This window comes from Giraffa tippelskirchi, chromosome 4, assembly GCF_054371585.1.
Source record: "Giraffa tippelskirchi isolate mGirTip1 chromosome 4, T2T-mGirTip1v1.2.pri, whole genome shotgun sequence".
Lineage (NCBI taxonomy): Eukaryota > Metazoa > Chordata > Mammalia > Artiodactyla > Giraffidae > Giraffa > Giraffa tippelskirchi.
The window spans coordinates 208,750,218-208,766,317 of record NC_137278.1 but is presented as its reverse complement, the minus strand read 5'-3'; the positions used below and the strand labels follow the sequence as shown (position 1 = coordinate 208,766,317).

The 16,100-nt window shown below is 43.0% G+C and overlaps 1 protein-coding gene across 5 annotated transcripts in view; it reads right to left on the bottom strand.

Annotated features, from left to right (window-relative positions):
• Positions 1 to 16,100, bottom strand: part of ATXN10 (ataxin 10) — a 149,138-nt gene that overhangs the window by 66,233 nt on the left and 66,805 nt on the right. For all 5 annotated transcript variants that reach the window (XR_014083351.1, XM_081594942.1, XM_081594943.1 and 2 more), the window contains 2 exons: positions 15,400 to 15,508; positions 13,046 to 13,215 (listed from right to left, as the gene is read on the bottom strand). Coding sequence is in view for 4 of the 5 variants with exons in the window: in XM_081594942.1 (XP_081451068.1) it covers positions 13,046 to 13,215; positions 15,400 to 15,508 (279 nt within the window). In the remaining variant the exon portion in view is untranslated. The remainder of the gene's footprint in view (positions 1 to 13,045; positions 13,216 to 15,399; positions 15,509 to 16,100) is intronic.

Below are 16,100 nucleotides of genomic sequence, written 5' to 3'. Positions count from 1 at the left end.
CCCACCACCTCACCTCCCATCCCTAGGTCCTGGTGAAGTCCAGCATACAGCACGTGGCCCCACACATGTGCTCACAGGAGCTATTCTGCCTGCCAGGCCAACCCTGTGGTCTGACAGCCTCTTGCTCAGTTCATCCCTGAAGGCCTAGATCCCAGAGCTCCTGCTGAAGCTCTGAGGTGAACCCTTTGTATGAAGCACTTAGAAAGTTTCTACTATTCATTCTGAGGATTTTGCACACACCACTTCCTACCCTATGTTCACACCTGTCTCCTCCTTCGAGTGTGAATTCCCTGAGAGTAAGTACCGGGCCAAACCCATCTCTGCAGCCCCAGCGCCTGCAGTCCTCGCTACCACACAGCAGACGGCAGACACAGATTTGTTGAACTGAACTAAAAGCTCTTGTGATGCCAAATAGCACATTCGTTCATATTTGGAATCAAAATTATTCCTGATTTTACTCTTAACGGCAACACAGCAACAGATTCGAATTCAACTAAATTCCAGTTTGAGACTAAATATCATTCTCAGTCCACTAGAATGTGATAGGTCTGAAATTAAATTCTATTAGGACAAGATAAGCAATAGGCTTTTAAAAGCAGGAGAGGCGAGCAGATCAATAGGGACTTCAAGTATTGATTTTTTTTTTTTAAAGGCTTTTTATATGAACATGACTTTGATCCTCTTAATTTTCAGCTGCAGCCAGGAGGGGGGAAAAAACATGAAATATGCTAAAGATCAAAACTGTTTTAGATGTGTGACAGACAGCTCCATTATATTTTTTTTTAGAAAAGGAGAGAACTCTCTAACATTTGAAATAAGAGCACTTTTCTCATTTAGCCAGAGAAATAAAGCCTGGAGAGATCTAAAGAAATTTCACAATGTCACAAGCACTCTGATTTTATCAAGTGGAGATATGTAACAGAAATCTTGGAAACTGATGCACTCAGCAAAAGCTAACGTACCCAAATCAGAGGTCCTGACAATAAAGGCAGAATCTGAATTCCTACTCCTCTGAGCGTTTCACGCCTTGGAAGAATAAGCTTTATTATTTTCTCTCCTCTCTCTGTTTCTTGCACACACCCCATGTACTACCCCCAACCCAGCTATTATTTTTTGGCAAAATCATCCAGATCCTAGGCTTATGTTTTACTTTTTCAAATCCTTCCATTAAAAATAAATTTAAACTGCAATTATTAAAGCCTCCAGACCTTGGTTGGAGGGGTCAGGATGGTGTCCTACTCTGAAGTACAACAAAGAAAAAATTACCTTGGTAGCTACTGAACTCAGTACACACTCTTGTCACAAAGGAAAACCAGAAGTCTATGTTCAGGCCTGTTTCCTTTCTTATAGTATTTTCTTCTTATTATTAAAATGATTCATGCACACTGTATATGACTATGGGCTTCCCAGGTGCACTAGTGGTAAAGAACCCGCCTGCCGATGCAGGAGACCTAAGAGAGGTGGGTTCCATCCCTGGGTTGGGGAGATCCCCTGGAGGAGGAAATGGCAACCCACTCTAGTATCCTTGCCTGGAGAATCCCACGGATAGACAAACCTGGCGGGCTACAGTTCATAGAATCGCAAAGAGTCGGACACAACTGAGCAACTTAGCATGCATGAATGCCAAGTGCTCTTGAGAAATGACTATGAAAAGTATATGGGAAAAAGAAACCAATCCTTAATTTTACCAGCCAGAGATAACTGCTGTTAATGTTGTAGTGTATTTCTTTGAGGTCATTTGGCCATGCATATATGTATTTGCATAAATATACATATAACAGACAGAAAATAAAAAGTAGGTGCTCATGAGATACAATGTTGTATCTTACTTTGAATTCCCACTGACCAGCATATCAAGAGCACTATACCAATATGGTACCTGCTTTTTGAACACAAATGGTTGTATTAGCTGTATATCATATTACCATAATTTAGCAAAACAGCCCCAATGGATGAAAAAGTAGATTGTTTCTAGTATTATTTACAATACTGAAGTCGGCATACACATAAAATGCAGCTGACCGTGATGCAGCGCTTATCCGATGTTTCACTCGGACGATCTAATCTACCCCTCACAGCTGCTCTGCCATAGAGCTCATACGACCCCATTTCTGGATGAGTACAGAGTTGCAAAGGGGCTGAATACTCTGCTCAGGGTCACACAGCTATGATTTAGCAGAACTCAGGTCTAAGCCTATTTACGCTGGTTTGAGCCAGAGTGTCTCATTTACTTACAGTGAAATCTAGAATAATCTTCACTATTTCTAATACATAAAATGTCCTTGCTTATTCTAAAAAATCATCTAAATACTATCTATATGTCTACAGTTCTATCTTTAACACTTTAATCCATTTCAGATTTATTCTGGTGTTTGTTATGGGTGAAGTTGGATTTTTTTCCAACTAGTTAACCAGTCCTCTCTGGTTCACATTCACATTAAACTACTCTTTTCTCTCTGGGTTTCTGGGCTTTCCTTGTCACATGTTCACTTCTTGTAACTTCTCAGGTGTCTGCTTCTAAAGGATGCTCACTTCCACTAAATAATACATTTCTATATACTGTTATTTTAACTTTAAAGTATATTTTAATATCGTTAATTCCTCCGTTATTTTCGTGTTTTCTCAAAATTCTGAGTACCCCCCCACCAGGGGATTGTAATTGGCCAGTTAACAAACAATGAGTCTAAAAACAAGTATCTTTACAATATTCCATATTTTTATCTAGGAACGCAGCTGCTTTTCCCCTCACCTAAGTCTCAGATACCTCTTATTTCAGAAACTGCAAAATAATGGTTTTTACTATTGAACACAAATCCATTTAAAACCCTTCTTGTTTAGAAACTGACCACTTGGCCTAGCAAAGAAAACTGAATTCCAGGCTTTTACAAAGTGCTGTGTCACCCCAGGCAAATGACTTTCACACTCTTTCTGTTGGTATCTAAGAAACGTGTAAATGCTGCTTCTGAGAAATGTGCATATCCCTGAAACGCAGTTTTCTACACTAATCTGAAGAAGTTACAGACTACTGAAAACAGCTCAACAGGAATTAAGAAATATGATCATTGCCAAGAACAAAGTCAGCCCCGCATGCGCTGTTTTACAAAGATGCCCCTCCTTAAGGACTCCTACATGTTGGTCCAAGATTTCAAATGTCTCTTTCTCCAGCAAGTGTGGATGCAGTGGAGCACAGCAGAGTTTGGGTCTGGAGGTCAGAGGTCAGCCTGTTACTACTGCTCCAAGTAAGTAACTCAACTACCCAAGCTTTGACTAACCAGTAAAACAGGGCTCTCACCCTCTGCTCACTGCTCCTCACACTGCAGTTCGGTTGTATGGCAGGTGTTAAACCAGACTCGGTGTGTCCTGCCTGCAAAGCTTAGTCTCTGAGGAAGAGAGCGGCAGGAACCACAGGAGAAAGCACAGCACGGAAGAGCCTGGCATGGGCTGGAGCCTGGTTAGTATGAAACAGACAACAGTGAGTTGCATTGTATTTCTGTATTTAGCATGACGCTTCCTTTGAAATAATGTTGTACCTTTTCTGCAGAAGAAGAGCTCATCACTCTACAAGATACAGACAGCTGCAACACACTCCACCATGGTATGTGTCCTCTAGCTAGGAATTTTAATTTCATTTACTGCAGCAGGAACTATAAGTTCAGGAAACTAATGGTGACGGTTTGATTTATGAATTTTGACATATTTCTTGAACTCGGATTACATTACAAAGATGTGGAATTCTAAGCAAGTCAGCTCTTGTCTATACATTCAATCTTCAAATCAATAAGCTGGGATTCTGTGCAACTAGTTTCCGACAGAGGAAAACACACGGTCTGAGATGGGCCATAAACCTGTAATTCAGAAGTCCCTTAAAACACTCTCAGGACTGAGCTAGAATCGATTTTGGAATCCACACAGAAAACCCTTCAGCTCTCTACTTGACAATAACAAAAGGGAAATCCAACTGAGAAAGTGTTGGTAGTCAAACTGAAGAGGGAAAGAAAAAAAAGATTTGCATGCTTCGCTTTCACTCTGCTTCCTCCCCAAACGCCCATTTATTAGAAAAGTAACAAACACAGAATGGGACTTCCCTGGTGGCTCCGTGGTAACGAAGCTGCCTCCTACGGCAGGAGACGTGAGCTTGATTCCTGGGTGGGGAAGAGCTCCTGGAGAAGGAAATGGCAACCCGCTCCAGTATCCTTCCCTGAGAAATGCCACGGATAGAAGAGCCTGGCAGGCTACAGTCCAAGGGGTCACAAAGAGTTGGACATGACGTAGGAAGTAAACAACAACAGCAAAGCACATAATATGGAATCGTCTGTAAATACCTGTGAGATGCTGTGTACAGACGTCTATTTAAATACACATAATGGGGAGACGCTGAAATGAACTACATCTACCCACTCACAGTGAGGCTGGAGGTGGTGGGGTGTGGGGGGAAAGGAGGCAGTGGTAAGTGACACCAGACACAGGGTCAAACACTTTATATGTAAGTGATCACATTTAACCCTTCCAACCCCACAAGGCAGGGATAACAGTTTCCATTTTACATGTGAAGAAGCTGAGATTCAGAGAGGTTAAGTCACTTGTCCAAATTTATATTTTACAGCTAAAAGGTGGTGGAATTATGAGGTCACGTGGGCTTCTCTAAGCCTTGTCTGGACTCTCCGCACTGCCCCAAACCTTCTGTCTGTTGTAAGGCTTCCCTGCATACATCACTCATCCTTATGGAGCCAAATGTTACAAGCCAAGGGAAGACAGAGGAGCCAGTGCCAGGAGGATTCAATGCCAGGACACTTTCAATAGCCTACCTGGAATTCCCCAATTAGTCAGGCGTAGAGTTATGGTATTAAAGCTTCCTGTAAAAACGGAAAAACATGTAACTGGGAAAGAGGGTGGATTAATCATTATCATCCAGAAGATCTAGGGCAAGGGTTTCAAGAGGGAGTAGTCTTCAAGGGAGAAGCAAAGAAAGGTGGTGATGGCTGTGGGTGACTAGGAAAAAATCGCTTTTACTCGCTGAGGTGAAACTTGAGTGATAGATCAAATTCTGTGTCACGATTTTGCCACTGGTCAGTGTATGTACATCACACTGAAGTCTTCAGTAGAAACAACACGCAAGCGCTGCATGTGAACCAGAAACAGACACTGAGACCACATCTCCGCACAAACACCAGGGCAGGGGCGGGCAGCAGGGAGCGGGGAGCTGGCGAGGCACCAGAATGTTCAAACCACTGCGTAGCTGCGCCCCTCTCACGCGCTAGCAGGGTCAGGCTCAAATCCCTTCAAGCTAGGCTTCAGTGGTACATGAACCGAGAACTTCCAGAGGTACAAGCTGCATTTAGAAACACCAGAGGAACCAGAGATCAAACTACCAAGATCCGCTGGATCACAGGAAAAACAAGGGAATTCCAGAAAAACATCTACTTCTGCTTCACTTATTATGCTAAAGCCTTTGGCTGTGTGGATCACAACAAACTGTGGAAAACTCTTCAAGAGATGGGAATACCAGACCACCTGACCTGCCTCTTGAGAAACCTGTATGCAGGTCAAGAAGCAAGAGTTAGAACCAGACATGGAACAACAGACTGGTTCCAAGTTGGGAAAGCAGTATGCCAAGGCTGTATACTGTCATCCTATTTATTTAACTCATATGCAGAGTACATCATGAGAAATGCCGGACTGGATGAAGCACAAGCCGGAATCAAGATTGCTGGGAGAAATAACAACCTCAGATATGCAGATGACACCGCTCTAACAGCAGAAAACGAAGAGCAGCTAAACAGCCTCTTGATGAGAGTGAAAGGAGAGTGAAAGAGCTGCCTTAAAACTCAACATTCAAAAACTAAGATCATGGTCCCATCACTACATGGCAAATAGATGGGGGAAAAGTGGAAACAGTGACAGATTTTCTTTCCTTGGGCTCCCACATCACCATGGACAGTGACTGTAGCCATGACATTAAAAGACGCCTGCTCCTTAGAGGAAAAGCTATGACAAACCTAGACAGCGTATTAAAAAGCCAGAGGCATCACTGCTGGGAAAGATGAAGGCAGGAGGAGAAGGGGACGACAGAGGATGAGATGGTTGGATGCCATCACCAACTCGATGGACATGAGTCTGAGCAAGCTCTGGGAGATGGTGAAGGACAGGGAGGCCTGGTGTGCTGCAGGCCACGGGGTCACAGAGACTCGGACACGACTGAGCGACTGAACAACAGCAACAAGGAGCAGACAGCAAGGCAGAGAGGGGAGCGCGGAGTAGAAAGCTTCCCTGCACCAACCTCAGATGGTTTTGCAGAGAAAGCACCCTGTGACCCCCAGTTCTGAGGGCTAAATTAAGGTCCCTGGGATGAGTGCAGGCTGGGACACCCACACAGGGCGAACACAGGCCAAGAAGGCAGATGCCTGCCTGCATGAGGCCTGAGCATCAAGGGCACTGCCACCCAAGCCCACCTGACCTGCACGCGGGCACGCTCAGTCATGTCCAACTCTGCGACCCCATGGACTGCTGCCCGCTAGGCTCCTCTGTCCACAGGATTCTCCAGGCAAGAGTACTGGAGTGGGCTGCCATTTCCTCCTTCAGAGGATCCTCCCAACCCAGGGATCGAACCCATGTCTCCTGCACTGGCAGGCGGATTCTTTACCACTGAACCACCTGGGAATCCCCGAACTCACTGAGAGCAGCATAAAGGAAAACACCAGCACAGGCTTGCAGGGGTGGTTTCTCTGCAATTGTGATAAATAGATGACTCAGTCAATTGTCTGGGTGACTAGTAAGTCAGCCAGTAATGACGTACAAAACAAGGACTGATCCCCGCTAAGAGCAACAACCTAAAGAAAATAATCATGAAAGAGCAACAGATATATTTTTTTTTAAGTTTCATGATTTAACAGGCAAATATGCTGCTTAAGAACATTTCAAATAGAAAGAAATCATTTTGAAAAAGGATATAATGGCTTGCCTGTTTGTGGTTCCTCCCATATGGATGTGAAAGGTACCACTCCCCCTCAAAAAAGGGAGGTAAAAATAATCCTCTTATGAATGCTTAACAATCATTATTTAGTCTAAAACTTTAATGAAAAAGTGTAATCAGAGCTACCAAGCTTAAACTTTGAATTAAAATTTTCAATAACTGGCAAATATTTTATGCCATATATTAACACAGGTCCTTACAGTCTAAAATGTGGCTACGGATAAATCAAATAAAAATAAGGCAAACTACAAATAATTACAAAAGCCAGCATTTAGAAGAACATTCATTTTTGTTTGAAGAAGTTATTTTAACTGCCTGTCTTTGTTTGCAAACATGGTCAGGAAATTTTATAGTAAAATGTAGGTTCCTTGAAGAGGAAGAGTGTGTCTTACTTACTTTATATTTTCAGCATCAACAACTGTGTTAAGTATGTAGTGGACACTTGACAGATGTTTTAAATTAAATTCTCATTCAAGAAAAGTTTACTGAATGCTTATATGTGGCAGGTACAATTTAGATGTTGGGGGTCACACAGTGGGTAAAACATTTTACTGGAAAATGCATCACAATGATACAGAAATGAAACCTGCCTTCACAACAGACAATTCCAAACTGGAGTGGCCAAGTAGTTTATTGTCTTTACATGGTGAACTTTTCCATATAGAATGGACTTATTTTTAAAATGAAGTCATGCCTGTAATGAAAGCTTTATGGGTGCATATGTTTGAACACATGGGATCAAACGTATGTGTGAAAGCTAGCAATCTTTCAATCAGGAGCAGAAGGGGAAGAGAAGACACTCAACAGCATTTCCACAAAACCTTCAGCAGAATGAATTCAGCCACAACAGCGGATGGCCCACCTTAGTCACTACGATTTCTCGTGGGGGGAGGGCGGTGTCGGGGAGAAGGTAGAGAAACTGGATCACCTGCTCATCCATTTTGAAGAATGCATTCAGCTTTATGAAAAAACAAACACCGTGTTTGGTTTTTCTTCTATTCCAGAATAAAGCATCCACTTAAAGAGTTCATGACAATAGCGAAGAGAAGAAGAATGAGGAAGAAACAAAGTAAAGCGAACATTCCTCACTCTCACAAAGGAGCTGGAGGTGCTTTCGTCATGTTTGCAGCACTAATTCCCATGTGCTTCTCACAACAGAATCCAAAATAAAATCTCCATTTCAGGTCCACAAAGGTTTACAAGTAAACGAACCACCACAGAGGTGGCAGGAAAACACCATGTGAGCTGAGCACAAAACACAGGTAAGAACAGAAGTCACCAGGTATTGTATCTAAGAATATGTCCCTACGATGACTTGGTGATGGGAAGTCTAGAAATTCCTTTACAATTCAGGAAATACTACACTAGACCATGTGTACAGACCTAACACTCACGGAAAACTGGGGAAGATAAATTTCTGGGCACATTTTCAATTGGAGACCAGGTGACCCTCCTAAAAACTGCCCATGGACACAAGCGGAAAAGATTATCGCCCTTCCTGTTACTACGTTGCAGGCCAGCTCCCAGCCGAGTTTACAGAGGGCTGCTTCTTTCCCACTGCGCCCTCCCCCTCAAATCAGGGACTGGCTGGGGCTGCGGGCACCCCTGCACACCCCCTACTAAGGTGAGCCCACAGCACACAGCAGGGTCCATACCATGCATGCCGGCTGAATTAAACCACATCTAGTCCCTCTGAGCCTCAGTTTCTTCATTTAGAAAATGATGACAGTATCTTTTCAGCCTTGCCACAGAGGTGTCAAAATGTTCCAAAGAACTAAAGCGGAGGAAAAGACCTTTGTAACAGAGAAAGGGTCACATAACTAATCACAGGGGGAGCCATCCGCAGGTGGGCACCACACTCAATGCAATGAACGAAGTTACACAGATAAGCAGAGACCTAGCTGGGCTTAAGTGACTTCTGACCAACCTCAGGGCAATCAGTAGTTCACGAAGATTGCAGGAAATGTGTGCCAGTAACTCTGGGATTCTGGTTCAACAAGCAAGGATGGTCCCTCAGTGCTCCAAGAGGGGAAGCTGCACAGGAGACTCCAGACTGCCTTATCCATCTAAGGGTCCCCAAGGCTAGGGCCACCCACAATTGACGAATGGATGACTCAGACACAGAGATGTGAGCTGCAAAAGGGTGGCCGACTTGAACCAAGAGCGGGCCCAAGGAGCCTGGTTAGCCTCCAGCATCTTTGGTCTCAGGTCACTCAGGAAGTCTATTTAAGACATCTTCCCCAAACCCCTGGAAAGCTTCCAAATGAGAAGCCCTGTGGTAGAGGGGAGCGAGCACCGGACCAGGCGCTCAGACAAACCTAAACTCTGCTCTGGACTCTGCAGATCACTAACTGATGGGCTCTCCCCCTACAGTGTGGTTGGCAGAACCTGACTCTAGGACTAATGCAAAGATGACAGAGGATAATACATCTTCATAAGCACAAGGCTGGACAAAGTATACAGTAAACAAACTACCAGCCCCGTCTCCCCTCTGGGTGAAGGATTAACTTAATTAAGCTTGATGATATAAAATCCCCTATGACCAACCTAGACAGCATATTAAAAAACAGAGACATTACTTTGTCCACAAAGGTCCGTCTAGTCAAGGCTATGGTTTTTCCAGTAGTCATGTATGGATGTGAGAGTTGGACTATAAAGAAAGCTGAGCACCAAAGAATTGATGCTTTTGAACTGTGGTGTTGGAGAAGACTCTTGAGAGTCCCTTGGACTGCAAGGAGATCCAATCAGTCCATCCTAAAGGAAATCAGTCCTGGGTGTTCATTGGAAGGACTGATGCTGGAGCTGAAACTCCAATACTTTGGCCACCTGTTGCAAAGAGATGACTCATCTGAAAAGACCCTGGTGCTGGGAAAGATTGAGGGCAGGAGGAGAAGGGGACGACAGAGAATGAGATGGTTGGATGGCATCACCAACTCGATGGACATGGGTTTGGGTAGACTCCGGGAGTTGGTGATGGACAGGGAGGCCTGGCGTGCTGCAATTCATGGGGTCGCAAAGAGTCGGACACAACTGAGCGACTGAACACACATCTTTAGTCATGGAGAAAGAGCGAAATGTCCTTCTAGGCCCCAATCTGCAGAGAAGTGACACCATCCAGATGCTATAATGAAAATCAACAGCATGGTGATAAGGACTTGCTCTAGAGCCATCCATTTCTCCAAAACGAACTCCACCCTCTGTGGCATCAATGAGCAAGGCTGACACCCAATGAGTCATGGTTGTGATGCTGTGATAGCTTCTTTGGAAGGAGAACAAAATCCCACAAGCAATGCTTTCAGGCTAAGCTTTTTGTTGGCGTAGGTAAAAAATGCAGGAGAGACAGAGGCATTGTTACACTCAAAGAACGAACACCTTCATACCTTCGAGGGTGTTTGCTCAGAAGTCAGCAGTGCTATCAGCAACTGCACATGTGAAGGACACACCATTGACTTCCTGTGAGTCCAACGACCTCTCCAGAGCAGCCCTGGGGCACAGTCTGTATTTACTTACGCTGCAATCTGATCCCGACCTCAGTGAGTTATTTCATAAGGCTTTTAAGGGTTACTACATTTTGTTCCTTTAAGAAGGCAATCCAAATTAGCAACAAAAGAATAGTTAAACACAAGAAAACCACCTCCTTTGTGCTCCTAAAGAAAGGCAGTCTTGGTCATTAAAAAGGTAAAGTGTTTTATTCTCTATCAACTTTCTCTTACAAAAATCGGTCCAGTAATTTTCCAAGGGTGGATTAGTAGTTTTCCACTCGTACCTGTTTATAGATGAGGAGTCACTGAAATAGCACACACGTATAATAAAAGAGCAAACTGTCCAGCATGTCTATGCCATATCCTGTAGGAATGATTCCTGTTGTCAAATGCTGCATGACATACTACCCTAAGATTTAGTATCTTAGGAGGACCACTTCATTCTCAGTCTTGCCTCTCCTCTGTCCTTCAGACTGGATGACTTCTACCGCTCTATCTCCAAGCTCACTGACTCTTTTCTCTGCCCTCTCTATTCAACTGTTAACTTCATCCGGTCAATGTTTTATCTGGATGCTGTATTTTTCAGTTCTAAGACTTCCATTTGGTTCTTTTATGTAGTTTCTATTTCACTGCTGAGAAAAGTGAGCTTTTCATTCAAAGTATGTTTTCCTTTGCATCCCTGAGCAGAGTGACAACTGCTTTAAAACCCACATCTGTGTCATCACACAGTCTATCTCAACTATCTTTTTTTGTCTTGATAATGGGTCATATCTTCCTGTGCTTCATGTAAGTTTGGGTTGTAAATTATCTTGGACATTGTGAATGCTATGGTACGGAACAATCTAGGTTCTATCATATTTCTCTACAGAATATTGGTATCTTATTTGTTTCAGCAGGTAATTATCTTGGTTGGACTTAAACCAAGGCTCTTAAGTTGGCAGCTCAAGTCTCAGTGTCATTATCTTATCCTTAGCTTAGCTGCTTGGAGCCTGACGCTGTGTCTTGGATTCAGGCACCAGCAGGGATTCAGGCAGTTGGTACGTAGTATGTGGGGCTTATTTCTTCTTTCCAGGATTTCCACTTTCACTTTCCAAAAACTGTGGCTGCTCCAAACTGTCCTTTGACTCTTAAAGCTAAAAGAACTACAGATTTTCTATCAGAGTTTTAACTGCCCCACATGGCACACTCTGTTGTGCCCCTCATCCAAGTGACATCTCGACTCCAAAATCTAACTACGTCAAATTTGAGTGTCCTCACATTGCTGTCTTTTGTCCAGAGTTTACTTGCAGGAGGATCAGTCCAATAGTAGCTAACAGGGCCATTAACAGAAGCAGAACCTATACAACTTATTTTTTCCCCAAAACCTTTACTTTTACTCACAATGCTGTGGGTCACAAATTCAGAAGGGCTTTGCCAGGCAGGCTGTCCCTGACTCATGCATCAGCTGGGCAACTGAGGAGCTGTGTTTGGGAACAAAGAAACTGGGCAATGACCTAAAAAGTTTTAAGATGGTCTCTCACATCGATGCCTGGCGCCCTGGGGTTTGTTCACCAGCCCCTTTCTCTCTCCTCACTGCATCTCATGCTCCTCCTCGTGGGCTTCTCCATGTGGATGCGGTAATCTCAGGGAATCTGCACTTCCTACATGATGACTAGCCTCTAAGAGGCTAGATATGGGATCTACTCGACCAGTCAAGGGCCAAACTAGAAGTAGTACTAGATCCTTCCCACCATATCTTATAATTCAAAGTAGTCACAGGCCTTAGTCATGGAGATTCAAGAGGATGGAGAAATAAATCTAACCTCTGATGGGGAAGTGGCAAAGTCACACTGCAGGAATACATACAGAATGATAGATATTTTTGCAGCCATCTTGAAAGAATATAATCTGCCCCACATATGTTCAGTATCTGACAAAGCAAAACAAACGCCACCAAACAAAAGCAAAACTCTGGAAAGACACAGGCAGGCTGTTCAAAGGGAAGCATTCGGTCCAACCCTCCTGCTATCTCTTTTTTATCACCCTCTCATATTAGCAATACAATTACCCCTCAGCTGTACAGCACAAAAGAGGTCTCCAGCGGCAGTCTGTTGAGTTTTCAGAGATTTACACTTAAACATTATGTCCACGTCAGAGTACCAGGAAGAAATGCTTATGATGCATAAATGCAGGGCACAGATGTTAAGATTTGTTTGTTTCTTAAGATAATGGTGCAAAAGAAATTCTGTTTATTAAATGTCTACTATGAGCTTGAAAATTTCTAGGTTCTATTTTTCACTCACCGTGCTCCATATAAATAAGTGGTGTGTTCACACACACAGGCTGAGGATAAGCACTGACTGTTTACTACAAAGGAGACTGGTTCAAACACACAAAGAGCAAATATAATGCAAAAATTACAGAAAATACAAACCCCAATACAAACAAACATGACACATTATGTCAAGCTGTGGACACATACATGTATACATACACCTCAAGCTACTTTCTAAGCACTTCAAAGCTTCATTTCCAGAAAATGAATAGATTCTAAATCCTAAATGCTATACTCTTAATAAAGCCGTACATGTATAAAGCATACTCAGAGCCTTACCTTGTCTTGGTTATCTTTGTTCTTGTAGCACAGATTCCCAATCAGGCGAATGAGGTGAGACTTGAAGCCCTCAGCCACGCTGGAGACGTCACCTTCTGCTTTGACGGAAGCACAGGTGCTGAAGATGTTTGTGGAGTCATTGCCGGCCACGTGAATCAGGCGTAGAAGATCTACAACAGAAAGCATACACTGTTCTCCACAGAAAAATTTTTGTTTTGTACTCAGTTCAGTTCAGTTGCTCAGTCATGTCCAACTCTTTTGTGACCCCATGGACTTCAGCATGCCAGGCTTCCCTGTCAATCACCAACACCCAGAGCTTGCTCAAACTCATGTCCACCAAGTCGGTGATGCCATCCAGCCATCTCATCCTCTGTCGTCCCCTTATCCTACCGCCTTCAATCTTTCCCAGCATCAGGTTCTTTTCCAATGAGTCAGTTATTCACATCAGGTGGCCACAGTATTGGAGTTTCAGCTTCAGCATCAGTCCTTCCAAAGAATATTCAGGACTGATTTCCTTTAGGATTGACTGGTTGGATCTCCTTGCAGTCCAAGAGACTCTTAAGAGTCCCTTGTTTTGTACTAGATTCTCATAAGTAAATGTAATTTATTTTAATGGATTAAAATAAAATACAGGTATAATATTCTTGCCTGGAGAATCCCATGGACAAGGATCCTGGCAGGCTACAGACCCTAGGGTCGCAAAGAGGCAGACACAACTGAAGGGAATTAGCACGCGTGCACACAGAATACTGAAAGCTTTCATCAAAGTAACAGTTAGACGGCTCTTCAGCGTTTGCCTTAGAATTTACCGTAACTCTGATTTGGGGGGTGATAAGCCAAAATGGTTACTCCAACCTGGACTTTCTATTTATCCACAAAGAAAAGTCAGTTAAAAATTCTCTTCCATCTTTCCTAGTACAAGGTTTCCAAGTCCAACTTCTTTACGAAGGCACTCGTGTGATAACCACAGCCAGCCAAGTCTAAACTGCAGTGCGTGCTAAGTCACTTCAGTCGTGTCCAACTCAGCGACCCCATGAACTGCAGCCCGCCAGGCTCCTCTGTCCATGGGATTTCCCAGGCAAGAATACTGGGGTGGGTTGCCATTTCTCCCTCCAGGGGATCTTCCCGACCCAGGGATTGAACCTACGTCTCCTGCATTGCAGGCAGATTCTTTACCATTTAAGCCACCATGGACGCCCCTAAACTTCAGTACCTATCTGCAATGAGCCATATGATAGAAATCAAGAAGCATGCTGATATTTTTTTTTCATTGTTGAGATAATCAGAAGGCAGCACAAGTTCTCTATTAATCTATTTTGGGTACACTCAGAAGAAATACCTTAATACTATTATACTCTATGAGATGCTGTAGGCAGTCTGTGAAAGTAGACAACCTTCCAGAGGCTTTATAAACTGTTTCCACATTATCTCATTTACTGCTCTCAACAAATGCATTAAAGGCAGGTCACTTTCCTGACTTTAAAATGAAGAAACTGGGCTAGGAGAAGTTAGTAGCCTGGCAGCTGGCCTGACAGCCCATGTTTGCTCCGGCTCCACACGCATGCTCTTCCTGCAATAATTCAGTGTCTCAGTTTTGTGATGTCTTAGTTTAACTACCACTGAAAGCACTACATTCAAAATAAAACACTGATATGAGATTCTAAATGTCTTCTAAAGTTCACTGCTAACTCCTCTACCCATCTAGACACCAATTCATCTTTCTTGGAAGACGGGTCTCCAGAATAAGTGTACTCTCTTTATAAAGGGAAAAAAAAAGCAAATAGTGAACAGCAACCACAAGCATGGCTAACCACAAGCAACAGGTTTTAAGTGAACTATTTTGCAAACAGCTTTTCAGCAAAGATGATAATATTTCAAACAACAGCTTCCCGGTTAAAACAATTTTCTTATAAGAATGGAATACGTAATTACTATGGGTAAGGCAATATTCTTCAATTGAAGAAGAAGTGAAACTGGGAAAATGTAACTAACAAGTCTGGTAGAACGACCGTAGCATAAAATCACCATCATCACTGCAACCCCCCTCACTCTCGTAACCCTCCCCACCCCACCAGCATCGTGACACGCACTACTGACGGGACACCACTGTGGGCGCCCTGCGTACAAGGGTGAGGGTGCTGGTCTACTGAGCAGGCGTCATAAACAGCGGGCAAGGGGCAAGAGCCGGAGCTGCTACCAGAACACGACGATTCCTTTCAAGAAGAAATAGTCCAAAAAATCTTAAAAGAAGACCGATACACTGAAAATTAAGGATCTGTGTTTAACCTTTATACTATAGTGTGACAAGTCAAAGATGTTTTTATTAAAAACACTATGTGTGATATTTCACTCACCAATCACTCTCTCCAACAAGCCAGGAAAAACCTGCAGATAGCCAAGCAGGTCAGTGTTAGCAGTCATTTCACAAAGGACGTCAAGAAGTCTAATTGTAGCCAGTGCCTCCTAAAAAGGAAAAAAACACCATGACTTTCAAGACAAGCTAAATGATGTGACTGTTACAAATAACTGTAGGAGAACAAAATGTTACAAAAAATAGTCAAGAGACAATGCTTGACAAACACATCTAAAGAGACAACCAGAACCATCAAGAACAAAACAGAAGTATTAAATACATATAGGAATAATTGTTTTCACTAACAACAGACATCTGCCATCAAGAATGCAAGATTATGTGGCTTCTTAGAGCATAGAGTCAGAAAAGTTCTTATTCAAGCAAAAATACCTTCCAACAGTGGAATAAATGTTCAAAATGACTAGCTATGTACATAACACTTATGCAAATACTTTCTTTTTAAAGAATTCCCAGCAAGCAAGTTCTACTAAGTAACCCATGAAATACATTAATTTCTTGTCCACAGGAATCCTGTAAATTGCTGTGGTTGAAAGAACTATGACTGCAATAACTTGGATTATTTCTGGGTAAATACAAACCTATATGTTATCTTAATAGTTGGAAAAGATAGTATTATTTGAAAATGTTCACATAACTATTAAATAATTTATATCAAATAAACTACACGATCAAGAAACTACC